The 26,130-nt window shown below is 52.7% G+C and overlaps 2 protein-coding genes across 3 annotated transcripts; one reads left to right on the top strand and one right to left on the bottom strand.

Annotated features, from left to right (window-relative positions):
* On the bottom strand, window positions 1-17,600 carry EMC8 (ER membrane protein complex subunit 8). 2 transcript variants are annotated; one of them, XM_080827947.1, is made up of 6 exons: window positions 17,536-17,565; window positions 17,105-17,435; window positions 9,840-9,916; window positions 2,236-2,305; window positions 1,425-1,519; window positions 1-936 (listed from the first exon to the last, which is right to left on the bottom strand). In XM_080827947.1, the coding sequence occupies exons 2-6, from the start codon at window positions 17,333-17,335 to the stop codon at window positions 777-779; spliced, it is 633 nt and encodes a 210-aa protein (XP_080684073.1). In that variant the 5' UTR covers window positions 17,336-17,435; window positions 17,536-17,565; the 3' UTR covers window positions 1-776. The 2 variants fall into 2 exon arrangements, with proteins under 2 accessions (XP_080684073.1, XP_080684072.1); XM_080827946.1 differs by having other exon boundaries at window positions 17,105-17,600.
* COX4I1 (cytochrome c oxidase subunit 4I1) lies at window positions 17,571-25,392 on the top strand. The gene is made up of 5 exons (XM_080827948.1): window positions 17,571-17,789; window positions 18,912-18,985; window positions 23,361-23,528; window positions 24,114-24,245; window positions 25,138-25,392. The coding sequence occupies exons 2-5, from the start codon at window positions 18,913-18,915 to the stop codon at window positions 25,272-25,274; spliced, it is 510 nt and encodes a 169-aa protein (XP_080684074.1). The 5' UTR covers window positions 17,571-17,789; window position 18,912; the 3' UTR covers window positions 25,275-25,392.
* Window positions 25,393-26,130: the final 738 nt, after the last annotated feature.

Genomic DNA, 26,130 nt, shown 5'->3' with positions numbered 1-26,130 from the left:
CGGGGAGTCTAAGTTTTATTTGGCTGCTGTTGCTTCAAATACAGAAGAAAAAATTATTTTGAGGACAGATTAGAATCATTTAAGATAACCACAGAAGTGCGTTAGGAGCTGGGACTGATTTTTGCCTTTTAAAGACCATCTTAGCACAATTCCATTTTCCCTGTTTTGATTCCACAGGTTTGCAAGCTTTCTGGTTGACTGAGAAGCATTCCCTCTGCTCCTTAACGATGAAGGTTTCTCAGGCAACAGTGGCATTATTCCCATTGTGTGGTCGCGACAGCTACATGACCCTGACCGGCTCGGAGCGGCTCTGTTCACAGCCGCGCGCACCCGGGCCCAGGACCGGACCACATGAAACCCATGGGATGGAAACACACAAACACTCACACAAGTATAAGATCTGGGCTTTTTCCTTTTTTTCTTTAAAAGGTAGTTCATAAGCCTTAAAAAGTATTCTCTCCAGATTGTAAAAGGTTAGTTAAAACTGTTTAATAGGAACAATCTTGGACAAGCAGAAACAGCTTTGATTTGGAGATCAGAGCAACATACAAGTGGGAAGGACTCCACAGGGACGGTCAGATGGGACGGTCTGCACCTCTTCTAGACTCTGCATTAAAAAGACGGCTGATGGACAGTCTGCCCTCTGTCAGGGCATGTGCCACCTCTGAAAACTGTCAGCTTTCCACACAGGCTAGGAGAGATCTTATTTACATTTAAAAATAGCTTTCTTCTTCAGTGTAGTGGAAATGCCCAGACAGCAGTCACCAGACCCCTCCCTAGCACAGATGCAAAACAGCTTTATTGATCTCTGGGTTTGTCCAGTCATTCCGAATGTCGTCCAGGTGGTTATCGAAATCCACAAGAGTTTCGTAGGACCGGCTGTCCAGGAGTGACGCTGAGATCCTCTGGGCCTCTGGCCAGTCTTCACAGTAATCACTACGAGGTGAAACAGGAGAGATCAGCCTCTCAGTGAAAAACAGGCGGCGTTCCAACAGAGGAAACAGAAAACCGGCCGCACACACAGTGGTATAAAGGAGAACAATGGCGAATGGTAGCAAACACACGTTTCAAACACACAGATGTGTATACTACGCGGCACGGTTAAGACATGAAAGAGACCCCCTCCAGAGGAAAATCTGAAGACGCTGGAGGACGGTGGTGATTATAAATGACCAAAGCAAATGCCTGAGTGTGGCGCCCTGGGGCGGGGAGCAGAAGCCCCGGGAGTAACACTCAGGCTCTCTCAGGAGCCGGGGAGCATGCGGGATTTCTGCAGCTTGTACACTGCCCCGGAGGATGTGCCAACTTAAAAGCAGAAGGCCAGGGCCAGCCTCCTGGGGGCGCCGGGTACCCGGGAACAGCACCCCCCCCCCCACCGCCAGCCCCACGCCGCGCACAGGTCATCACGAGAATGCGGCACTCACTAATGTGGGTCCCTGCACCGCCATCTGTTTTCATGGTGTTCGTACACATGGATCGTAGGCACCACGCAGTCCATCGTGAACTTAGTGTTGTCTACCTGCGCACAAGACAGAGGACGCACTCGTGAACACGGCTAACAAAGAGCCAGCGGCTGGCCCGGCTCCGCAGGGCCGCATGCACCCCCGCAGTGCAGACACTGCAAATCCGGTGCGTGCGATCCCACCTCGCATGTGGTCCGAGGCTACCCGTGCGCCATGCACAACACACGCAGGACTACAGGCTCTCCACGAGCGGAGCTTCTGAGTACTACTTCTCTCCCTGCTCGAATCCTGTCTGAACGGAGCCCGTTTAACAAGGCTTTTGATGTTCGCTACTGTCTACCTGACTTCTTCCTTCCCTGTGGGCGGTCGGCTAATTCAGTGGCCCTTGCGCTTGAGCGTGAGTCAGAATCATCTGGAAGCTTATTGAAGCAGCCAGCTGGGACCTGAGGATCTGCACTTCTGACAAGTTCCCAAGCGGTGCTGATGCGGCTGGCACAGAACCCCACTTTGAGAGCCGCTGAGCAGGAGCCCCCCCCCCCCCCCGCCCCCAGCTGTGGAGGCGTGGAGCGCGCTGTGACCGCAGCGCATTCAGGCATGCCTGGGATTCAGCAAGCCCGGCTCTGCAGCCGGGAGGAGACCACAGAGGGCAGCACTGGTCTGCTGGAGCGTCTGCACAGAAGACGGCTCATGGGCTCAAGATCTATGTTAGCGAGAGGATGCTCAGCAGCCGTCCTGGCAACAGAGGACACGATCGCACCCGAGAGGAACTCACCATGATGAGAGCCGTATCACTGAAGCCCTCGGCGATTCTGGAGGCCACCTTTTCTGCGACCTGGTTCGGACTGCAAAAGACGCGGCAGTGAGTCGACTGCGAGCCAGCTTCTGCCGCCCTGCAGTCTCCCCAAGGCGGGGCTCACAGGCACTGCCACTAAGGGCGGCGCCCCTCACCTGTGCGCTCCTCATGACTGTCAGAGGTGACCTTGTGCCAAGGAAAGGGAATGCTATAAGGGCGACGGGAAGCACGGTGCAAAGCACGTCAGTGCGTTCCAGAAGAGGCATCTTTATTTATTTATTAAAAAAAAAAAAAGATTTTACTTATTTATTTATTTGACAGAGATCACAAGTAGGCAGAAAGGCAGGCAGAGAGAGAGGAGGAAGCAGGCTCCCCGCCGAGCAGAGAAACCGATGCGGGGCTCAATCTCAGGACCCTGAGATCATGACCTCAGCCTAAGGCAGAGGCTTTAACCCACTGAGCCACCCAGGCGCCCTGAGGCATCTTTTCTAAAAAAAGATTTTACTTATTTATTTGACAGAGAGAGACACAGCGAGAGAGGGAACATAGCAGGGGGAGTAGGAGTGGGAGAAGCAGGCCCCCCCACCAAGCAGGGAGCCCGATGCGGGGCTCCATCCCAGGACTCTGGGACCATGACTTGAGCTGAAGGCAGACGCTTAACGACTGAGCCCCCCAGGGGCCCCCAGCAGAGGCACCTTCTAAACAGAAAGCCCCCTGGATCCCACAGAGAGCACCCCTCGAGGCCATAGCTCCCTGCTGCACGTTCCCACTCTAAGTTCCAGGCGCCACTTGGTCACCTCACTGTGCAATCTGGCGCCTGCCCCTTACCTTCGAGGGGCAGCACCCTGGAGGCCTGCCAAGCACCCGCACCCTCCCTGGTCACCCAGCTAGAGCCCCCTGCGTCTGGGCCGCCAGCCTGCTCTAGGTTCTGGGATCTGCTACTCTTCTTTGGCCCCCGACCAGGGCCGTACACCGGCGGGGCTGCACACCCACACCCTGCCTCAGGCTCCTCGGGTCACCCTGCCGTCTGCTGTGTTCAGGTGTTCACTCCACACCTGGGTTTCCAAAATTGCTTCCTAACCGGTCTCAATTTCTAGGCTCTTCTTAGTTCATGTATCCTGAAAACTCTCTTTAGATCGATTTTCCTGAAATGAAACTTCCATCCTGTTCCCTGCTGGCCTCCACTGCTTGTGATGTCCTCAGCCTGGGAGAGCCAGGCCTTTCTCCCTGCGGACCTAGTCACCGCTCCTGCTCACAGAAGCAGTCTTGTGTGTCTTTAGTTTCGGGGGAGCGGTCTACAGACGGTCTCCCTCACACCCTCCTCCCCTCACTCACACTGTTCCCTGCTGGGATGCCCTTCCACATCGGTTTCTGCTGACTGCGTCGCTTCCCATCTTTCATGCCCAGAAAACACTGTCCTCTGTGGGAGCTCTTGCCACACTGCCCCCGAGGGGGCCAGTTTGTCCTGTCTCTAAACCCTGTTTATTTCTAAAGTGCTCTAACACCTATTCCCCGGTGCACGGTTGACTTTTCGTGCATTTTATCTTCCCAGCACAATGAGAGCCTCAGCTTTTTGAAGCAAGGACTGAGCCAAAAAAGTATATTTTAACGGCCATTAAAACACATTGATAATTGTGGGTTTACTTAAGGAAACACACTATACAATTATGTAGTGATTGAGCTGGGGAAAAAAAAAGGCAGATTAATAGTGTTTTATGAAAAAGAATTATTTTATCTAAGTCTTCTATTTTCATGTTCAAAATTGAGAATCTGTAGTGATGTACTGACTGTAAGTCTACAGGATTAGAAAAATGAAACAACAAAGCAGCTTCAAAGAGAAAGGGCCCCAGGGGTTCCTGTCCCCCAGGCCACCATGGAAAGGTCTGCAAGGGACAGCAGAGCTACACCGTGTTTCCCAGGAGCCGGCAGGCACACAGTTCCCGGGGCTCAGACGGCGAAAGGCAACAATTTGGACTGGAGCCACGGAGGCCTGCCTATTCCTCCACAAAATGTGGACAACACACACTCCTGTCCCTAGCTCATTCACACCTCAGGTGCAAAGGGGAAAGTCAGCATTTGCATAAAGCATCTGCCATGAAGAAACTTACGAAACTATCATCCTAACACTTATGATGATCATGGTAGCCAGTGACTTTTGGAAGGAAGGGTGTCAAGAAACATTCATCAAAAACAAGAACTACCACTTTAGATGCCCAAGAACTCAAATTTAAAATTTTTAAAAGGGGCGCCTGGGTGGCTGAGTGGGTTAAAGCCCCTGCCTTTGGCTCAGGTCATGGTTCCGGGGTCCTGGGTTCAAGCCCTGCATCGGGCTCTCTGCTCAGTGGGGAGTCTGCTTCCCCCCCTCTCTCTACCTGCCTCTCGGCCTACTTGTGATCTCTGTCTGTCAAATAAATAAATAAAAAATCTTAAAAAAAAAAAAAAGAATATCCTTTAAAAAAATAAAAATTTTAAAAAAGATTTTATTTATTTATTTGAGAGAAAGAGAGAACATGAGCAGGGGTGGGGAGGGACGGAAGGAGAGGGAGAAGCAGGATCCCTGCTGAGTAGGGAGCCCAATGTGGGGCTCTATCCCAGGACCCTGGGATCATGACCTAAGCCGAAGACAGACGCTCAACTGACTGAGCCACCCAGGTGCCTCTAAAATGTATTCTTTTTTTTTCCTTTTTAAAGATTTTATTTATTTACTTGACAGAGAGAGACAAAGTGAGAGAGGGAACACAGGCAGGGGGAGTGGGAGAGGGAGAAGCAGGCTTCCCGTGGAGCAGGGAGCCTGACTGGGGCTCTATCCCAGGACTCTGGGATCATGACTGAGCTGATGGCAGACACTTAACCAACTGAGCCACCCAGGTACCCCTAAAACACACTCTTTTGAAAAGAGTTTATAAGATTATAGTTAATAAACTGAAAAAGTATTTGAAAGAACTGCCAATTCTGTCTACATTTTTTGGTATTACTGTACTTTGTCTCAAATACTGACCTCCCCCAATCCTAACTGCATTCCTAATGTAGGACTGTCACGTTATGACAGTAAGGTCACTACTTTGCTTACTAGGCTGTATTAACTCTGCTCCTGTGAAGCCTCAGCAGTCAAATAAAACTGAGGGCACCTGGAGGCAGAGATTGCTTTGTCCATTTCCCCCTCCCAACTAGCACGAAGCTAGGCATTTGCTTGACCAATCGTGACCTAAAAGCTTTTTACTGAGCATCTAACTTCAGACCAGGGTGCTGTGCCTGGTACTGACATCCACCCACATGATATGCAAATCACGAAGCAAACCCCAGCAATTAGGAAGTGCTATAATAAAACTCGACACAATGACCTGGAGTTTAGTAAGCAAGCAAAACAGTTACAAGCACCTTACATTTCTTTTTATAACATAAAAAGCTCACCGACCTTTTTTTTTTAAGCTGCGTTTCTTATGCTGTACGGTTCATCTCTGCACCTCACCTGCAGCGGAAGTTCGTGCCTCTTAATCCCCTTCACCTATTGTCCCCGCTCCCCCACTCACCTCCCCTCTGGCGACCACTAGGTTTTCTCTGCAGTTAAGAGCCTTTTTAATTTAATTAATTTCTTATGTCTATTTCGAAGATTTTTATTTTTTATTTATTTTTTAAAAAAAGATTTTATTTACTTATTTATTTGACAGACGGAGATCGCAAGTAGGCAGAGAGAGCGAGGGAAGCAGACGCCCCGCCGAGCAGGGAGCCCGATGCGGGGCTCGATCCCAGGACCCCGAGATCATGACCTGAGCCGAAGGCAGTGGCTTATACCCACTGGGCCACCCAGGCGCCCCTCAAAAGTTTTTATTTTTAAGTAATCTCTACACTCAACATGGGGCCCGAACTCACGACTGCACACTGCACCGACTGAGCCGGCCAGGCGCTCCAAGAACTGCTCTGTTTTTTAGATTCCACATGTAAGGGAAATCATACGGTATTGTCTTTCTCTTGTCTGACTTATTTCACTTAGCTTAATACCCTGTAGGTCCATCCGTGTTTTGGAAAACGACAGCCAGATCTCCTACTGTTTCACGGCTGAGTCCTAGTCTGTGTAAATACACGCCGTGTCTTCCAGGTCCATTCACTACGGACGGACACAGGAGCTGCTTCTGTGCCTTGGCTACAGCAAACACCGTGGTGTATATATTTTTCCTCATTAGTGTTTTCATTCTTATCTTCTTTGGTTAATTATCTATTAGTGGAATTAGTGGATCATAGAGTATTTCTATTTTTAACTTTTTGGGACCCTCTGCACTGTTTCCCACAGAGGCTGCATTCCCACCATCAGTGCAGAGGATTTTTCCCCACGTCCTCAGCCATGCTTGGTATTTCTTGTGCATTTGATCCTAGCCGTTCTGACGGGTGGGAGGTGACATCTCACTGTGGTTTTGACAGGCACTTCCCTGATGATCAGTGGTGCTGACCACCCTCTCTCGAGTCTCTTGTGCTCTCTGCATGTCTTCTTTGGAAAAACATCTATTCAGGTCCTCTTTCCATTTCTGTTTGTTTGTTTGGGTGTTGAGTTGTTTAAGTCGTTTATATATTTTGGATACTGACCCCTTATGGGATCTATTATTTCTATACACCTTCTCCCGCTTACTAGCCTGCCTTTTTGTTCTGATGATGGTTCCCTTTGCCAGGCAAAAGCTTTTTATTTTGGTGTAGTCCCAATAGTTTGTTTGAATGATCCTTTTTTGAAAAAAGTATACACAGAACCAGTAATAGTACCAGCCTGTACTTTGAACCAAGCACGAAGCTAAACACGGTTTATGTTGCTTCACTTTGTCCTGAAGACCAATTTCTGAGGCATGAGCTTTTACTACCATTTCACAGATAGGACCACTGAGGCCCAAGAGGTAAACTAGTGAGTCACCTATGATTTGAATCCAAGTCTACCTGGTTTTAAGGCTCATGCTATGAGACACTGTTAATCAGCTGATCTATCTATCTATATACATAGGTCTCACTTAAAAATATATATGTATATATATTTAAAGATTTTATTTATTTGACAGAGTGCGTGTGCACACACACAAGCAGGGGGAGTAGAGGGGAGAGGGAGAAGCAGGTTCCCTGCTGAGCAGGGAGCCCAATGCGAGGCTTGATTCCAGAACTCTGGGATCATGGCCTGAGCTGAAAGCAGACACTTAACCGACTGAGCCACCCAGGCGTCCCAATCCACTGATATTTCTAAAAAAAGAGGAAATTTTTAGCCAAGTCTGGTTGAAGAGAGAAGTGAAGGTTTTCTAGGCAGAGGCAGATCGTACTAGTGGAGGAAATTAGTGTAATCTCAGCTCCTGAGCTTCCGATCTGTGTGGCCTTTGTGCAGTGACCATCTCTGGCTACTTATTCCACCTGAGTGTCCTTGGGAGGGTTAGACAGGACAGCGCCAGTAAATCCTAACACAGCAACGGCCCACACGTCCTGAGGACTGAACCCCTACATCCAGCAGGGACTCATCAGAAGGGACTCCAGGGTGATCGGGCACTCTTGTCCCCTGGCTCATGTTTAATCCCCCTACAGACCTGGCAATGGGCTGTTAGTAGGTAGATAAACACAGACAGTGATGGGGGAATGCAAAAGCTCCTGAGCAGAGCAGGTGAAGGTACCAGAAAAGTCTAGAAGTTCCGAGCAGCATGAAAATGCTGTCTGGGTAGGAGAATTCTGGGCTGGGCTAGAATGATGTCTGAACAGAGGCATGAGCTTTTACTACCATTTCACAGATAGGACCACTGAGGCCCAAGAGGTAAACTAGTAAGTTACCTATGATTTGAATTCAAGTCTACCTGGAAGATGGGAGTAGCGTGAGCCAAATGAGGCACCCAGGTGAGAGTCATGCACACACGTCTGGGGCAACCATGTGAGGTGGGGATTTGGGGAGAAGTGGGTGGAAAGGGAGACATCACACTCGACAAACTGGTGCCATTACCTCCTGCCTGGTCCCCTCATCTTTCTGCAAGAGCGGCTAAGAACTGCTTGGTTCAGGGAACCCTCCCTCCAAGGACAGCTCCCCACAGCTTACGAAGTAAAGCTCCCAAGTCCACCGGGTGTCCACTGCATGCGGCCCCTCTCCGGACGCTCTTCCCTCCTGCTCCCCACACGTGCACCCGACAAGACTCTCCTGGGCATTCAGATGACAGCCCTCCCCGAGGGCTTCTCTGGTGGTCCCAGGGGAGGACTTCCTCACTGCGCTTGCTGTCACAGCCTCTGCACCCGCCTCAGGGCGTGTGGCCCCGTCTGGCAGCAGAGTGCTGGGCTGGCAGTATCTTTCATGGTCCCTCCAGCAACCGAAGGGCAAAGGCCAATGGTGTTTAGCTTTTGCCCAGCAGAGCCTGGCCCGGGGTCAGTCTTCCACGTAACAAAGACCAGCACCAACAAGGGCCCTGCGTATAGGCTCCGGGTCAGAGACGGAGTCGTCCATGCATGGGAGGCGGATGGCAGCAAATGGAGAAGGGGTCCTAGTGGGAGCGGTGGGTCCCGGGACCACAGAGGCCCCGTGTGTGGTCGTCCAAGCAGGGGCTTTAATGGGGCTGTGTAGAGCTCAGCACCTCCCTGGCGACCCCGCCTTACCAGCACTTAGGCACCAGCTCACCGTGGATTTCCAAACACACTACTGAGTCCACCCTCTCGCCTGCGCTAAGCAGCTGCTCAGAACTCCAGGTGGGGCTTTGGTCTGGGACCCTCCACTGCAGCCCCCGGACGCCGGGACTCGGGAGTCAGCCAGTGCTATCTGACAACGCGAGGAGAGCAGGAGAGCGCCATGCGGGGGACCTCCTATCTGCTCCTGGCTTCCGGCTGGCGGAAATACCAGGGAAGTCAGGGTAGTGACCCTTCTGGGGCTTTCCCTAACAGGTCATACACAGCAGGCTGGCTGCTGGCCGCGGCCCCAAACCAAGAGGCACTGCTTCCTTTGATGAGGACTTCTTCGCCACACTCCTCCTTCCCTGTCCCTTCAGGCCCGGGGACGGTACCGCCTTCTGTCACAGCACTACCCTCCGTGTGCGCACGCTGCCAGACCTTAGGTCACAACCAATGATGAGCCCTTCCCACATCCTCCAGACTCCAGCGTGCCATCGGTTTTTCCGGTGAGACAGAGACTAAGGCAGAAAGCACACCAAGTCCTCAGCCTTGCTCAGTGAGAACCAGAGGCCCACGTGAAGGAAGCTGCCAGCATTACACTTCCTCTCCTCAGACCCCAAGAGCACCAAATCTAGAAGTTTTTATGTGTCCCCAAAGAGAGCAGTATTCTTTCCTAATGTTCTGCCCTACACCATTCTTAGCTGGGACAGAAATCGGAGGCCCCGGACTGTTGCTTTCATTGCATGAACTCCCTCCAAGCAAAATAAAGAAGATACAAAACACAATCCCAAATTAATGTAACTGTTAGGATTTCTGTTGTTTGGAATTATCCACATCACAGTTCCTCTCAAATACTAGAAACAAGCACAGAACACGGGGAGGGATTTTGTTCTCACAGAGCCCACAGAAGGTCAAAAGGCACATCAGAGACTATCTGTCCCACGATCATTCCCTCAGACCACAGGGTTTTTGCACGGACATACCTGGCATCCTTGACTCGTTCGTTAGCTTGATAATAACCGGCAATCACGTAGCTATTATCTTTGCACCATGAATCAATCTGAAAGAGAAACAGAAATTGGGAGGAAAAGATGAGTGATTTTCCCTTAAATGTCACCTCTGAATTAACATAGGAGACCTTGGCCCCAACTCCAATGCTGGGAAAAGAGACAGTATAATCTCTGAGTCCTCTTTCCCAGGAGAAAGGTCACACCGGCTTGTTGTCTATGGTCTGTGGGAGGCCACAGAAAACAGGTGAGCGTGGCCTCACCCTCACTGGGGGGATGCGGTGCCCACACACACTGCGCAGGTGTGGCACCGTGGGGAGGTAGGGCCATCTTTACCCACCTGCTCTTAAGACAGAAAGAATGGAGGCATTCTGGGGCTTGAGCAGCCCTTGTGCTCTTGGGGTCAAGCCTCCACAGATAAGCAAACTAAAGCTAGAGGTGCCCTAAGTTTGCATAGCCACGGAGCAGAACCAGAATGGGGACCTTGGTCTCTTGAAACCAAGTCTTTTTATGTTGTATTTAAATTTCTGTGTTCCTAGCAACAAACCACAGAAACACTTCATGTCAGTGTATGGGGTAAACGGGTACATGGGTATGTACACAGGCATGCACACACACACTCTCTCTCACTCAACTCCCTGTCAAAGCGTTTGTTTTATAATGCCACTCTTCCCGCATCAGATTTAACTTCCTGCAGGTTTAATGCCATTATTAAAAACAACAAAATGTCATCCTGTTTTTGCCATAATGGAATTTTAATAATATACTGCGATAAATTCTATTCTCAGTCTGCAGGAGAGGAAATAAAATTGATCCTCGTTTTTCAGAGCAAATTAACTAGTTAAAAATACTCTTCTTTTTCAAAAAACATGGCTGTATTACTAGTCTGGGGCTCAGGCAAAGTGTTCCCTATGACTAAAAGCAGACTTCACAAGAGGGTTAGAGTCCAAGGTTCCCTGGCTCACACAAGGATTAGAATAATAATTCTGGCCTCCTAAGAGCTCACAAATTACCATACTGGGTCAAAACCAAGGCTCACTGAACCAATTACATGTTTTGGTCACCCATCCACAAGATTAGGGCTATGTCTCCAAAATATTTACAATGGCTCTTTCACTGTAACTTTGTTACCAATTACTTCCAAATCACTTACATTCTGCTTCTATCACCTCTTAAAGGAACGGGTTCCAGAAACTTTCTCTTGCTGCTTACCTTGGCAAATTCTTCCCTTTTCCTCTGTCTCTTTGCAGTACCAAAGGGCATAACCTGGCTTTAAAATCTAGCATCTGCCACATCCCCTGACCTCAAACCCCAGAGATCAGCCTCCCCTTCAGTGTAGCCCTCTCAGCCTTTGCTTCTACTCAAAGACCAGCCTCTTGAGTGTGTCCTCACTGACCACTCAGGCATCCCTCTCCTGGCTCTCTGGTGAGGCTTGTCCCTTTATCCAGAGTCAGAACTAAAGATAAGTCTAAAATGGGTTAGCATAAGGGCATCTGGGTGGCTCAGTCAGTTAAGTGTGTCTGCCTTCAGTTCAGTTCCTGATCTCAGGGTGCTGGGATTGAGCCCAGCATGGGGCTCTCTGCTCAGCAGGGAGTCTGCTTTTGCTTGTGCTCTCTCCCTCTAATAAACAAAATCTTTAAGATAAATAAATAAATAAATGAGTCATGAGGACTGATTCCTTCTAGAAGCTCTAGGGGAGAATCCACTCCTTGTCTCGTCCACCCTCTAGAGGTCACCCACACTCCTTGACTGGTGGCCGCATCACTCTGACCTCCGCTTCCTAGTCACATCTCCTTTCTCTGATCCTGCCTTTCCTTTTTCCTTCTAAGAAGGAAGGGGCCCATCATACAATCCAGGTTCATCTCCCTGCCTCATGGTCCTTATCTTAATCTCATCTGCAAAGTCCCTTTGCCAAGTAAGGTCACAGATCACAGGTTTCGAGCATCAGGATGCAGACGTGTTGAGGGACCACTTTTGGCTGACCGCAGCTACATTTACTATGCGGATTATTACTTGCTGCTGCTGCTGTTCTGACCACTCCAGGAGCTGTCTTGAGTGGGCACTCTAAGCTGCTCCTAGATCCCTTCCTGGGAGTGAGGTACAGTAGGGGACTTGTCCCCCAGCAGAGGCACACGGTATCACCCTGCATCTGTCCTCAGGGAGCACACAAAGTACCTGACGTGAAGGTGATTCTTGTGACAAACCTAAGGACCTAACCAATTCCAGCAGAAAAATGGCATCATGACCTTGAACTTCCAGGAGAACTCTCTGAAGAGACTGCCCCAAAAGCAAACCAGGTCACAAAAGCTCTGGCTTGGTTTTTTTTTTTTTTTTAAGATTTTATTTATTTATCTGACAGACAGAGACACCGCGAGAGAGGGAACACAAGCAGGGGGGAGGGGGAGAGGGAACAGCAGGCTTCCCGCTGAGCAGGGAGCCTAATGTGGGGCTCGATCCCAGGATGCTGGGATCATGACCTGAGCCGAAGGCAGAGGCTTAACGACTGAGCCACCCAGGTGCCCCTCTGGCTTGGTTTTAAAACTTTTGAATGATTCAAACAAGGACAACCAAGTTAACTGTAAAGGTGCTTATTTTAGTTTTTTTTTTTTTTTAAAGGCTTATTTATTTGAGAGACAGTGAGCAAGCATGCATGAGCAGTGGGAGGGGCAGAGGGAGAGACCCCCCAAGCAGACTCCCCACTGAGTGTGAACTGTGGGGCTTGATCACCTAACCCATGAGATCGTGACCTGGGCCGAAACCAAGAGTCAGAGGCTCAATGACTGAGGCCCCCGGGTGCCCTTGAAGGATGCTTATGATAGGCATGTACGGCCTGTCCACAGCTGTCCAGATAGACACACAAACGAAAAATGGAAAACACAAAAGGGTGCATGTAGAACTAAGGACTCCCACCAGGTACCAGAGCTGCAGAGAGGTTGCGTCAACAAGTTTTTAATAATATGGAGGCATTTTCTTTGGCGATTTCAGAAATGGAGCCAGACCTTATTGGGTGAGAGTGACCTGGAGTGTGGTACAAGTCGGTGGGCAGAAGGTGAGCAGAGTGAGCGGGGGGAGGCAAGGATGGGGTGGGCAGGGCTCGAGGGGCTCCAGAATCCTGCAGAAAGCCCAAATGGCTCAGTAATGAAAAGCTTTAGTGGATTTGAGAGGCAGCTTGCTCAGTCAAGTTAGTTCGTACCCAAGTGGGACAGGTCACGGCCAAAGAACTGAGCAGCTGTCCCTCCGCTCTCTGAACCCATCTTCCCTCTTCCCTGCTCTCCTGCCGCACATCCTGTGAACGATCCACACGAAGCCCAGTTCAGGACGGCACTCTGAAACCTGATGTCAACTTAATACAACTGACTGCATCCAGGGACTATCTTCACATTTGCTTTGTAGTTTCTTTCACCTTCCAGAGAGGAGGAAGGACACTTCTACCGTGCGTAAGCCTGCCACCCTCTGCCCGATGCCCTTCTGGCTTGTTTCATCTCAGGTACACAGGAGAACTACTAAAGGCACCGGGCCCTACTCGGTCATTCCCAGTTCAGCTCTGCACAAAGAAAGCAGCTCCTCTCTGCAAACTTGCCTGCATTTGCACGTGTGACACGAGAATTTGCAAAGCACTATTACCTACCTCATACGACTATGCCATCGCCACAAAGCAGGTAAGAGAGCTGATAAGAGCCACTCTGAGGAGGGCGTCACTCCCACACTTGCCACTTAAAAGCTGAGGGTGTCTGTGAGCCTCGCTGTCTGCAGCAACAAGCAGGTCTTGGGAGCCTAAGGAGAGGGCTGGCTAGATTCACTGAGAAGAAAAGCTCCTTCTCAAGTGGGAGACTGGTTTTTCTCTGGCCTGGGAAGGAGCTGAAGCCGTGAAAGAGCTCCCAAGGCAAAGGGGAGAGGGTGAAATTCAGAGGGAAGAACCGAAACGAGGGCCCGAGCAGCCGTCTCCCTCTCCCTGGCTGGCATGTCAATGTAAATGCTCTGGAGAGAAAACAGGGCTAGGGAAGAGCTAGAGGACAGCAGCCCATGCAGATGAGCACAGAGAAGGCACACAAGGAGGCAGCAGAAAGAATTCTGGGCCGAAATCAAGGTGATCAGACCAAATGGCAAATAAGAAAGTCATCTCGACAGAATGTAATCAAAAGCGGCTCCACAGAACTAGGAAATCAACGAGGGGAAAAGGACAAAAAGGGATTACAGAAACAGCAGATCTAGGCTAATTTTCCTGCTAACGTTTTATGGATTTTTGCTCTTAGAAATAATTCCATCACTACCTACGTCAAAGGGTTATAAGGATAAATAACAGGCATAAGTACTTAAAACAAAACGAAAAGCACCCAGAAATGCAAGGATTTTAAGTGGAAAATTATAATGAAAAGCTTTTCAAAGGAATCGGATGCTGCCCTTTGATGGACTGCATATCAAGTGAGTCTTTCCCACTTACTAAAAATAACTACAATACGAAACTCCCTGAATAGAAAAAAGCTATGAGAATAAAGCCTCACTTGTATAGTTTCATGGATTTAGAACCTTAGTAAAATCACATCTACCACAGCTGATTCACTGATAAAGTACAGCTCCCCGGCCGAGATTTTTCATTGCCTTCAGGTTACAACGTTGCTAAGTCACATGCTGAACGGCACAAACCTAAATACCTTAACCCAGTAAAAATTTTTCAGAGGGGGCGCCTGGGTGGCTCGGTCAGTTACGTGTCTGACCCTTCATCTCAGCTCAGGTCTTGACCTCAGGGTTGTGAGTTCAAGCCCCGAGTTGGGCTCCACTTAAAAAAAAAAAAAAAAAAGCTGTTGCAGAGAATCTAGTTTAGACTTAACTTTGCCGGACGGGAGCCTTAAACACCGATGGGCATGTCTGGGGGAAGTGCCGCAGGCTGAGGGTCAGGGCGGAGTGGAGTAACACGGCAGCAAGGCCGAACAGGGCCTCAGGCAGTGCCCCTCTCCCTCTTAACAGCCTGATGGCAGCAGGCTATTTTAAGAGTCGAGGTCTCCTCTGGGCATCTTCCCTCCCTGGGTAAGTGGTTTGGGAGGCAGCTCTGGTCCTCCGGGAAAATTCACATAAAGCGACTCCAAGGCAGTTGCTTGTAGTTTGTATGTCTAATTCCCTCCAGTGTTGCATTTATATCTTATAACAGTAACATAACGCTTTCACCCCGTGAAGGTTACTTAAGAATGAAAAGCACTAGTAATACTTGGACGATCCCAACTGAGGCTCAAGGTTGTCTTTAAGATGCTTAGGTATTTCTGACAGGATTTTAAATGGATTTAAAGCAATACACCTCGCCCCTCTGGCTACTCCTCGGCCAGCTGGCCAACTCTTCTTCCGTCCACCCCGAAGAAGCAACAGCTCCCCATGCTTCTGCGCACTCTGTCTCCTTGCTGCAGCCATCACTGCGGGACGCAAATCCAGCTGTGCCACTCTCCTCCAGTGGCTTCCTTGTCCTCATGACGGTGCCCCAACTTCTCTGCGTGATCCGCAAGCTGCTGTACAATGGAATCTGTCTGCTGCTCACCCCTCTCTGCCCCTGGTCCCTTTACACTCTAGCGCCCCTCCACACCCCATTTTCTCTGGTCTTTGCCACACTGGTCCCTCTGCCTTGAATGCTCTCCCTTCACCTCCCCTTCCCACTCCCCGCCCCTGCCATTACCATGGCTGGCCCACTGTGTCACTCCTTGCATGTCCATTTCTCCAGGCAGCCTCGCCTGCCTTCCCGGGTTAGCTACTCTCACCACTTTCTGCTTGAGCCCGTACACCATTTATTCTTGGTACTGTACTCTCTACTTCCTGCAAGTTCGAGTGCTTGGCAGGTTTTGTGACCCACAGCCCAGCACAGGCCTGGCACACTGCTGGAAAATGGAACAATCCTGCATTCATGCTCCTGGTAAATCCAGCTCCTTGCAAGTGACTGCGCTTCACATATCCAACCACCCTGCGAGTCCCGAGAACAGAGTAATGGAGGCAGCTGGATGAAAAGACGCGCATTACACCCATGCACAGCTCAGCGATGATCTGGTACTGACGGTGCATTTCTTCAAGGGCTAAAATGACCGACTTCCTAAATACCTACGTCTTACCCATGTCCTCTCCAGAGATCGATCCTATGAAGAATTTCACACCATGGCTCAGTTTAACAGGCACTCAAAGATGTGTGTGGTAACCTCAGGGCGGGACCGTTGGCCCCGGGGCACTTCCTGCTTCCATGGGTGTCATAACTGGGTGAACCATGAAACGGGTTCATTTCACTTGGTGTTAAGTACAGACAAAGGAGCTCTGCCTACACCTCAAACTTACTACTTTTCCTATGAACTAACTTTTTTTAGTGTGTAACTTACCTTTAAGTGAAAAGTAAACAGTATCAACTCAGGTAAGGAGGCAGCTCTGAGGTTACAGGAGGTTTTAACACCGGAGGGTTTAACAACTGGGGGGGACTCTCAAGTGGTCGTTCCTCCGCCACTCATCAGCCCCCAGGAGCCACTGCCTACAACTCCGCTACCAGCCTGCCGATCTGCACGCTCAAGCTCCCCACTCTGCACCGCAGTAAGGCCGTCCTTGGAGCAGACACCCCAGAGCGCTGGCCAAAAAGGTCTTTCTAATGTCACAAAGAGCCTTTGGCGTTTGAAACCCCGGGTGCCTTCCAGGGGGCGCCCGGCTCCCCATCCCGAGGTGCTGAGTTCGAGCCCCGCGCTGGGGGCAGAGCTAGCTTAAAGCAAGCAAACTTAACCCAAGGGCGCAGTGTGGCTAAGTCACTAGCGGGGACCGGGACATTCTCCGCACGCGGAGGACGAGCGCCCGCCCCACCAAGGCTACCCTCCTAGACGTGTCTCGCGTCTGGGGGTGCGGTGTCCTGAGGTCCCCAGAACCACGGCGTCTACACCCGCGGCAAACAAGACACGTGTTCCGGGACGGAGCGCGGGAACCAAGCTCCAGCGTCTGTGTCCCGAAAGCACCGCTGAGGGGCCACGGCCCCGTTGGCGGCGGCTTGTTTCTAAAAAGGCCACGGGCTCGAAGAAGTGACCACGACCCAACCCCCGGACGCTCCCCGAGGAGCACCCGCCACGGCTCCTGCTCCACCAGCGGCCCCGCGCCGAGCGCTCCCCGCACGCCCGCGCCGCACCCCGTCCCTCGCCACCGCGACCGCAGGAGGGGCGCGTCCCGCGGGCGCCGCCCGGAAGCCGCGCTCTTCAGCCGCAGACCCCGAGCGGAGGGGAGGCCGCCCGTCCCGCGCTTACCAGGGTGAGGGCCACCTCCAGCATGGGGGCGAGGGCCAAGGTGCCGTGGAAGAGGGGGATACAGTCCACGAAGAGGGTGTGGTGGGCGCCCGGGCCGCTCAGCGGCAGGTGCTCCTTGCGCGGCTTCTGCTTCTCGGCCACCAGCAGTCCGTTGACGGCGCAGTGCGGGTACTTGGCGCCGTGCAGCACCATCTTGCAGTAAGCCTGGGTGGTCAGCTTCACCCCGGGCATGCTGAGCCCGGCCGGGCCCCGGAGGCCCCGGAGCCGGCGGAGGCCTGGATCCCTGCCCGGCCGCGCGGCGCCTCAGCGGAGAAGCGGGAGGAGGCGGCGGCTGCCCGGCGCGGCCCCGCGGCCGGCGGAGGCCCACACAGGCCCGGCCTGACTGCCGGCCGGGCTCCCCGCACACCGACTCCCGCCCGGGAGAAGCCGACGCGCCCGCCTCACCCTCGGATCGCGCTTCTGGCCGGGCGCCGCCGTAAAGCCGTCTCTCGGCGCCGCCGTAAAGCGGCTCGGCCCAGCCTTTTACGACGCTCGCGGCGTCTCTCCGCTTCCGTTCGGGTGACCTCCGGCGCGCAGGGTCCTCCTGGATCCCGTGGTGCTCCGCGCGCGCCCTCGCTCTCTTCCGGTCGCTCGCAGCCGGGGCACAGAGGGCGGTCGCGGCGGTCGCGGCGGGTGGCAGCGGCAGGTGAGCGGCGGCGGGCTGCAGGCGGCCCTCGCCGCGGGGTCGGGGAGCGCCAGGGGCCCGGAGCCAGCGGGCGAGTGTGCCGGCGGCTCGGCGCCCGGCGCCAGGCGGGAGCGGGGGTTGGGCCTCGCAGTCCGGTGACATTGAGGCCGCCCGGCTGGGGCTCGGGGCTCGGGGGCCGCCGCTTCGAGGCCTGTGTGACGCCCCGCAGCATCTAGCCCGGCTGCGTTTGCGCCGCCACGGCCGCGGGCTGCGTTCGGGCTCTGACCTTGGGGCGCCCGCTGACCGAGGGCGGGGCGCGGGGTCCGCGCTGCAGCCTGGGGCCGCAGCCCTCCGGCGACGGCTGCGCCACCGCCCCGGTTTAACGGGGCTGCGGGAGAGGCGCTCCGCCTCGCAGCCCCGCAGCCGCCCAGTGTCCGCCTACACGCGGGCCAGGCCGGGGAGAGAAGACGAGGGTGCGAGCGAGCCCAGGCCTGACGTCATGCTTCAGTGTCTTCTGCCTCCGAGGGGCTGTTCTCCAAATGCGCCCGGAGCCCCTTTCGTCGTCAGCGAGTCCGTTTTCAAGCAGGGGGAGCTAGGGGGAGAGCGGAGCAGGGCCCGAAGCTGGGAGGACCCAGGGGAGAGGTGGGTCATCCAGGTCATCCGTTGTCCGCAGGGGCTGGAAGCGGACCAGGCCGTGTTTGCAGCCGTCCTGCGCGATGTCCCTTTCTGTGCTGCGCGCGGTCTAGGTTTTCATCAGCTACTCATTGCGTGCCTTGCATGTCGGTCCCTTCCAGCTGTTTATTCTTTTCCGCCGGACAGTCGACCCCATTTGGGTCACCCAGCGCTGGAGAGTTCCTGCCTTTTCAGTCTTAGGAGAACACTCTTCCATGTCTTTTAAGAAAGCCAGTTTTCTGCTAATTTCCCGTAGCGTGTGCATATTAGGGCGTTTGGTTTGTAAGGCAGCCCGGTAAATCGGGTGGACCGCTAAGAAAAACCTCATGTTAGGTTATTTCTGAATTCACAGTCATTAAGGAAGAATGGGTCGTCTGTGCTATGGGGAAGAAAGCAAAAATGAAATGCCCTGGGATCCCTAATAGGTGTTTGCCCTCGTTCATGGAGAAGGTGCACGTTTTTATCTTTCAGAATGTTGGCTACCAGAGTGTTTAGCCTAATTGGCAAGCGAGCGATTTCCACCTCTGTGTGTGTACGAGCACATGGTAAGTGTAATTTTTCTTCTAAATGGGCTGAGCTCATTTCATTTTGCTCCCACTGTGTGTAAGCCCTCGTGCTGGAGTTTCAAACACAGGTGACCCAAGGTGTCTGAGATCCCGATTCCGCCGCTGTGGGACTTTAGGGGGAGGTAAAAATATTTAACAGGGCCTACTTACAGATAACAGAATATTTATGAGTCAGGCTGAGTACTAGTCTCGATCTTTGTTTATGTTGCTATTTCTTTCCCGTCTTTCCCTTCCTTTTCCCTTTTTTTCAGATTCAAGTTCCACCCTTCAGGAGATGTCCACCATACCTGATTTTAATGATCTCCCCCCCCCCCAAAAAAAAACACGCAACCAATTTTCTTCGGTACCGTTTACATTATTGGGGCATGGAAGGGACAGAGCCTGGACATCCTAGCCTGAGAAGAGTTTAATCTCATTTCTGTCTTGGACAAGCAACTTATGTGCAGGACTCTGTTTTCTCACCTGGAACATTTGTAAAGATCTTAGCTAGGAGCCTGGCACGTAGCAAGATTAGTTTTGTGTTTATCGAGTATCTTTGTACCAGATGTTGTTAGGCATTGAGAACAAAAAGAACGCGAGAGGAATCATTGCACAGGGTGTTTGCAGTCGGGAGAGGGAGAGATACGTGAGGGCCGTGTTTGATTAAATGACAGCCCTTGAGGAGAACCATTTAGCCTGGCCTGGGGTTCAGGAATGTTTTCTTGAGGGGAAGCTTCACTGTGCTCAAGGATTAGTAGTTTTAATGTCCTCGGTTTTTGTTTTTGTTTTTTTTAAGATTTTATTTATTTATTTGAGAGAGGGAGGGTGTGCACAAATGGGCCAAGAGGCAGAGGGAGAAGCAGACTCCCTGCTGAGCAGGGAGCCGAGACGTGGGTCTCAATCCCAATCATGACCTGAGCTGAAGGCAGGTGCTCCACTGACTGAGACCCCCAGATGTCCCTAACCTCCATAGGTTTAAGTTCATATTCACACAGCTGCCGCAGTCCAGGGAGAGGAAGAGCAGGCAAAAGGACAAAATGCAAATTCATGGGGAAGGTTGTGTTAGTGAGGGTCGGGTGCAGGGCTTGAATGGTGATAATGAATTTGGAGAGCAAGGTTTATATACCTTGGGGTCAAGACTCAGTAACTGCTTTCTGTGTGAAATTTTCCCTGAAATTGTGTCTTTGAATTGCTAATACTGTTGTCTTACATTTTCGTCTATTTCTTAAACTGCCTAGGATAATGCTGTGGACACAGATAATTTTATTTATTTTGTTTCTTAGGATTTTCCTATTTTATTTTATTTTATTTTTTTAAAGATTTTATTTATTTATTTGACAGAGAGAGAGAGATCACAAGTAGGCAGAGAGGCAGGCAGAGAGAGAGGGGGGAACAGGCTCCCCGCTGAGTAGAGAGCCCGATGCGGGGCTTGATCCCAGGACCCTGAGATCATGACCCGAGCTAAAGGCAGAAGCTTTAACCCACTGAGCCACCCAGGCGCCCGAATTTTATTTATTTTTTTAAATCAAGTTTTTTCTCTTTAAAAAAAAAAAAAAAAAGATTATTTATTTATTTATTTGACAGGCAGAGATCACAAGTAGGCAGAGAGAGTAGGAAGCAGTCTTCCCACTGAGCAGGGAGCCTGATACGGGACTCAATCCCAGGACCTTGGGGTCATGACCTGAGCTGAAGGCAGATGCTTAATGACTGAGCCACCCAGGTGCCCCTAAAATAGTTCCTTTTTGAAATCCTTGAGTGGCTTCTCGAGCCTCAGTTATGATCTGCAGCTAGCCTTTCTGATGTCGTCACACTGTTCAAAGAAGCGAACAGCATACCCACACGAACCCTCCAGGGTTGCTCGGCATCCAGCCCCTCGTGGTACGGGCCTCGCAGGCAGCGGGCCGCCGCTCCTGCCGCGGCTCCAGAGCTGTGGGTGCGAGCTTTTTTCTACTCGTCAGCCTCAACGCAAAGGTTATTTTAGAAGAGCCTTCCCTTGCCAGCCACCGTGAAGATGCTGCCTGTCCTACATGGCCCTGCTTTGTCTTTGCTCGAGGCAGTGACACACTGAGGTTTGTGTGTTTTGTCTGTCTCTGCTTCTGGAGTGCAAGCTCTGTGCGGCTGAGGACCTGCCTACTCTTCATTGTCGCGTGTTCATGCAGTACGCAGATGGCACCGCGGTCTCTTGAACGAGCCTTGTCCTTTTGTTTTTAACTGTTAGTCATGCAGGTCGTGCCTGAGGACGCACACCGGTTCTGCACAGCATAGTAACATGGTGATGCACCGCCGGCGGCCACCACTGCACTCGGGTGCGGGTGCGGTGACACGTCTGACTCGGGGGGCAGCTCCCATGCCCTGGGCTTCCTCAGCAGAGCCTCAGTGAAAACCCCAGCTGAGGACAGACGGCGAGATGCTCTCTCGAACGCAGAAGTCTCCTCTCTCTCTCTCTCGCTCTCTCAAAGAATGCTTGGCATGCTAGTCTTTGCGGGGTGTGGGGGACTGAGCCCAAAATGCTGAGGAACCCCGGCAGCCCTGAGATCGCAGATTGCCGTCCTCGTTCTAGAAAATGCGATTTTATGCTCAGGGTGCTCCACGGTTATGAGAATTTATTGAGATGTAATTCACGCGGCAGACATCCGCCCGTTGAAAGTGTGCCCTCGAGTGGTTTTCATTTCAGTCCCCGAGTTGACAGTCCTGACCACCACAGTGAGGTTTAGAATGTTCTCATTACCCCAGTCCACCTCTGTTTGTAGTAGTAAACGTGCGAGCCGAGCGCTGGTGTACAGCCGTTCTTTTTAGTGCACTCGTTTTAAGCGAACTTAGAATTTTAAAGTTAGAAAGTAGTTCTAGTCATTTCCACCTTAAATTTTTTGGGGATAAGCTCAGGTGTGTGTAAGCATGCTTGGCCGTTGGCATGGCAAAGATCAGCCTCAGAGAAATTCCACTTTGAGGTGAAATGATGTATTTTAACTGTTGTTAACGTGACTTGGGAGAATTTAGTCATTGGTACAAGCTGATGGAAGTGAGTGTTTCTGCAGGACTTCATACTTCCAGGCCAGTTTGGATCACATTTTCTTGGCAGATGCAGGATAGAACTGAAGAAGCAGATTTCAGCAGCTTTATTTAGGGAAACCTCTAAATAAAAGTAAAGTTATCCTTTCTTTCCTGCTTTCTGAACGGTTTTCCTCTTTCCTTGAGTACTACCCAGAGACATGCTTGTCTAAAGGCTCTGAAGTTTCTATCTGCGATCAGAAATCCCCATTTTGTCCTCCCCCACTGACAACGAGTGGGGTTTATCCTGCCAAGAGTTTTGTATGTACACTCACGTGTATGTGTAAGGAAACACACATGGTGTACAGTCTTAGAAAAAGAGCAAACCTGTATTCTGTGACTCGCCGAGTACACGACTGTCCATGTCGAGCACAGGGGTCTCCCTCTCCTGAGTGTCGGGTCTTGTTTGCCGCTGTATGCGCACCCGCCGCCGATGCCCTTCCTCCGCTGCGCCTTGCCTTTTTCCTGGGCCCTCGCTCCGTAACCCCTGATGACGTGTCTGTCTCCGTCGTGTCCCGCTTCTGGCGCGTGCGCACCAGCCATCTTCGTTCCCTGGTCTCAGACGTCCAGAGTGCGCTCGGCACGTGGTAGGTGCCTGGTAAACCCGAACCCGGGAGTGAGTGGCTCCCTGATGCCCTGTGGAGCCCTTTGCTTGCAGCCTCTAGTGGACAAGGTCGCATGTTTTGTTATAGTGAATGGTGCCGTATGTTTCGGTTTCTGACCTTTGAACACTTGTTTCTTTTATGGGTTTTCTGTTGCTTTTGTGCTTCCTCCTTTGTTTGAGTCTCCGAGAGAAGGGTCTTCCTCAGGGCACCTGGGTGGTTCAGTGGGTTAAACCTCTGCCTTTGGCTCAGGTCATGATCTCAGGGTCCTGGGATCGAGCCCCGACTCGGGCTCTCTTCTCAGCAGGGAGCCTGCTTCCCCCTCTCTGCCTGCCTCTCTGCCTATTTGTGATCTCTGTCAAATAAATCTTTATTAAAAAGAAAAAAAAAAGAAGGGCCTTCCTCCAGTCCAGGAGGGTGTCCTGGGAGCCCTTGGGTGCCCTCTGTGTGGCCCCATCAGACGTGGGCTGTGTGCTTCTTTCCCCGTAGACAGCTGCCCCAGCAGGTGCGTGTGGGCTGTACGAAGGGCTGCTGTTACCCCTCGTTCTGCCGTCTGCGCCACGCGGGACAGGCCTGCTCACTCCCTCCTTCACACGACTGTCCCTGAGCCGCTTGAAACACGGCTGCAGGTCGCCGGGGTGACGAGGTCTTCAGGGCGTATGTGCCTTGCTTTGTAACTCTGAACCTCTGTGAACATTCACACATTTGTCCGCTGCGTTTGGTAGGAGGCGTCGTGAAGAGTGAAGACTACGCTCTCCCGGGTTACGTCGACCGGCGTGACTACCCCCTGCCCGATGTGGCCCACGTGAGGAACCTCTCTGCGGGCCAGAAGGCCTTGAAAGAGAAGGAGAAGGCTTCCTGGAGCAGCCTCTCCATGGATGAGAAAGTTGAATGTGGGTATTGAAGCGGGAGTGTTGGCAGAGCGCGGGAGAGGGCATTTTGACTGGTTTCTGGGCTGCGAGCTGGGGGGTGCTGCCCGGAGACCTGCGTGCTCGGGGCCCGCTGCGCTGTTTCTCGCGGGGCCCTGGCTCCGTGGGCGGGCTGCGCCTCTGCCCAGGCCCCTCTGTCTCTGCTCGTGGGGCTCTGGTCCCCGGGGCGGGGCGGGCATGGACGTGGATGTGGAGCAGGCAGGTGGGGGTCCGGTGGCTGTGGCTTCTTGCCGCCTTGCCGAGCAGGACCGGGTCCTCTGAAGCCTCCTGATGGGACATCAGCCCAGCAAAATGCTGTCAGTTGGGAAAGGGGAATGGAAGTTCCGGGATTACGCAGATCCTGTGCCGTAATCTAAAGAAGGGATTCACTGTGGGTTTTTGTGCCGAAAGTGGACTCCGTGCATTTTCTCCCCTTCGTCGTGCCGTGTACGCGTGTATGAGCGCAGGCACGCGCGCTTGGTCCCCGGCTCTGGGGGGAGAAGGGGGGGAGCCCTGCGGAGGAGGGCGCGGCTGCCCCCGTTCCCACGAGTGCCTGTGCTCTCCCCGCAGTGTACCGCATGAAGTTCAACGAGAGCTTTGCTGAAATGAACAGGAGCACGAATGAGTGGAAGACGGTGGTGGGCGCCGCCATGTTCTTCGTCGGCTTCACCGCTCTCATCCTGATTTGGGAGAAGTACTACGGTGAGTGCGGAGGGGCGTAGGCCTGGCGTCTCGGGTCGCAGCCGCACGAGACCCGGATTGGGTCCGGTGCGCACGAGTGGACTGAGGGTGCGTGTGCGCGGGGCAGGCACCTCCGCGCCGGGAGCCGTTCCGGGCCTGCGGGCTGGCTTTGGGAAGCCGGTTCAGGTTAATGCAGGTGTGCGCGGGCTCTGACTTGTCCACGGCAGGCTGCGCTCGGCAGTGAATGACTTCCCCGCTTTGTCCGGCACACCACCTTGCCGTGGCGCTGTGTTGGCTCACCAGACGGTTACCGGGGTGCCGTGGTGAGGGTGTGATCGAGCGAAAGGGCGCGCATGCTCACGGAAGGGCTGTTTGCGTTGCAGGACGAGTGCATCTCAGTGAGCGGAGTCCTGGGTCCTCAGGCCTCTCTGTTTCTGCTTTGACCGTGTGGGGCTTGTCTGCTCATTCCGTGCTGTCTCTCTCGGTTCTTTGTATCCAGGCAGAATGGGCTTTTCTCATTCCCAACAGCGGGAGTCCTGTCCTTGCAGTCTGCTGTGGACATGGGTTACTCATGCCTGTGGATTTGATCTCACTCGTCGAGTCGGTGGGGGCTCTGTCTGTACCCTGTGCTAGCACGGGCGCCCCATGAGCTGTGTCTGGCAGAGAAATCTGGGTGCTCTTGGCTCTTACTTGATTGCTCATCTTTTATCCTCAAAGGAATAATACCGAGAGTTGTCCATGCCCAGAATTCAGAGCCTTTGTGTGTGGGTGGGTGTGGGTGTTGCGTGGGAGATGACTTCGCGAGCCTGGCGGCCGGTGTGATATGTTGGGGAATACCTGACCCGCAGGACCTGTGGGCTCGGAGATGCTTCGTCAAGGCAGGGTGGTCTCATGATGTTGTTTTGGGCTTTAGTGTACGGCCCGCTCCCGCACACCTTCGAGGAGGACTGGGTGGCCAAGCAGACCAAGAGGATGCTCGACATGAAGGTCAGCCCGATTCAGGGCTTCTCGGCCAAGTGGGATTACGACAAGAACGAGTGGAAGAAGTAGAGGAGCCCACACCCCCCTTTGAGCCCCACCGCGCGGTCCCACCTCTGCACACCTCAGCAGCGTCCCTGGAAACCGTCGTGTCGCAGCACCAGTGCTAATAAACGAGCAGTCTACGCGAGCTGTGTGGTCGCTTCTTTGATGCCTGCGTGACAGTACCTGTCGGAAACCGTTTCTCCCGAGTGCCTGACGTAAATATATTTTGGGTATGAGTGGCAAGAATAAGTTGTTAAAGGGGAGAGCCTAGAAAAACCAGAAGTGTAGGGTCCTGTGATGGGAGACGTTTGGTTCTTGAGGAGTGTAAAATCCCGTTGTGGAGGCTGGACCCCTGGAAGTCCTGGTGGCTACTTTTCTTCTGGGACCGGCCTCCCCCTCTTTGAAGTGGTCAGTGTTGTTGGAAGTGGGTGGCCTGGGAGGGTCAGCCGAGCCCTGAGCTCTGGCCTCAGGTCCGAGTGATGGACTTGGTTCCCTGGCCATTTTCAGCCTTTTAGTCTAGAAAGCAACAGTGAAGCCAGTGCTAGGGAAGGAGTGTTCTGCAGGCCCCAGTGGGCTCCTGGTGGGCTCACATCCCACGGCCCTGCTGCTCTCCCCCTGCGTTGCACGTTAGGTCCCCTCGCGGATCCCTGGAGACCCTGCCGGGAACAGCAGGAGGAACCCTCGAGCAGCCTGTGAGATGAGCTGCACAGAGGGCAAGCGGAGGGCTCTCCCAGCAGCCTTCGTGCCGGAGTGTGTCGTGGCTGGGGGATGGCCTCGGAGCGGTCCAGCTGTCACTGGGAGGGGACGTTGGCCTCTAGAGCTTGACCAGAGGTCAGCTGTCACAGGAAGAGGGCCTTTGGCAGTAAGAAGGTGTGAAAGAACC

Source organism: Martes martes (assembly GCF_963455335.1).
Source record: "Martes martes genome assembly, chromosome: 17".
Lineage (NCBI taxonomy): Eukaryota > Metazoa > Chordata > Mammalia > Carnivora > Mustelidae > Martes > Martes martes.
The sequence above is the reverse complement of the archived record's forward strand: the minus strand, read 5'-3'. Positions and strand labels throughout refer to the sequence as shown.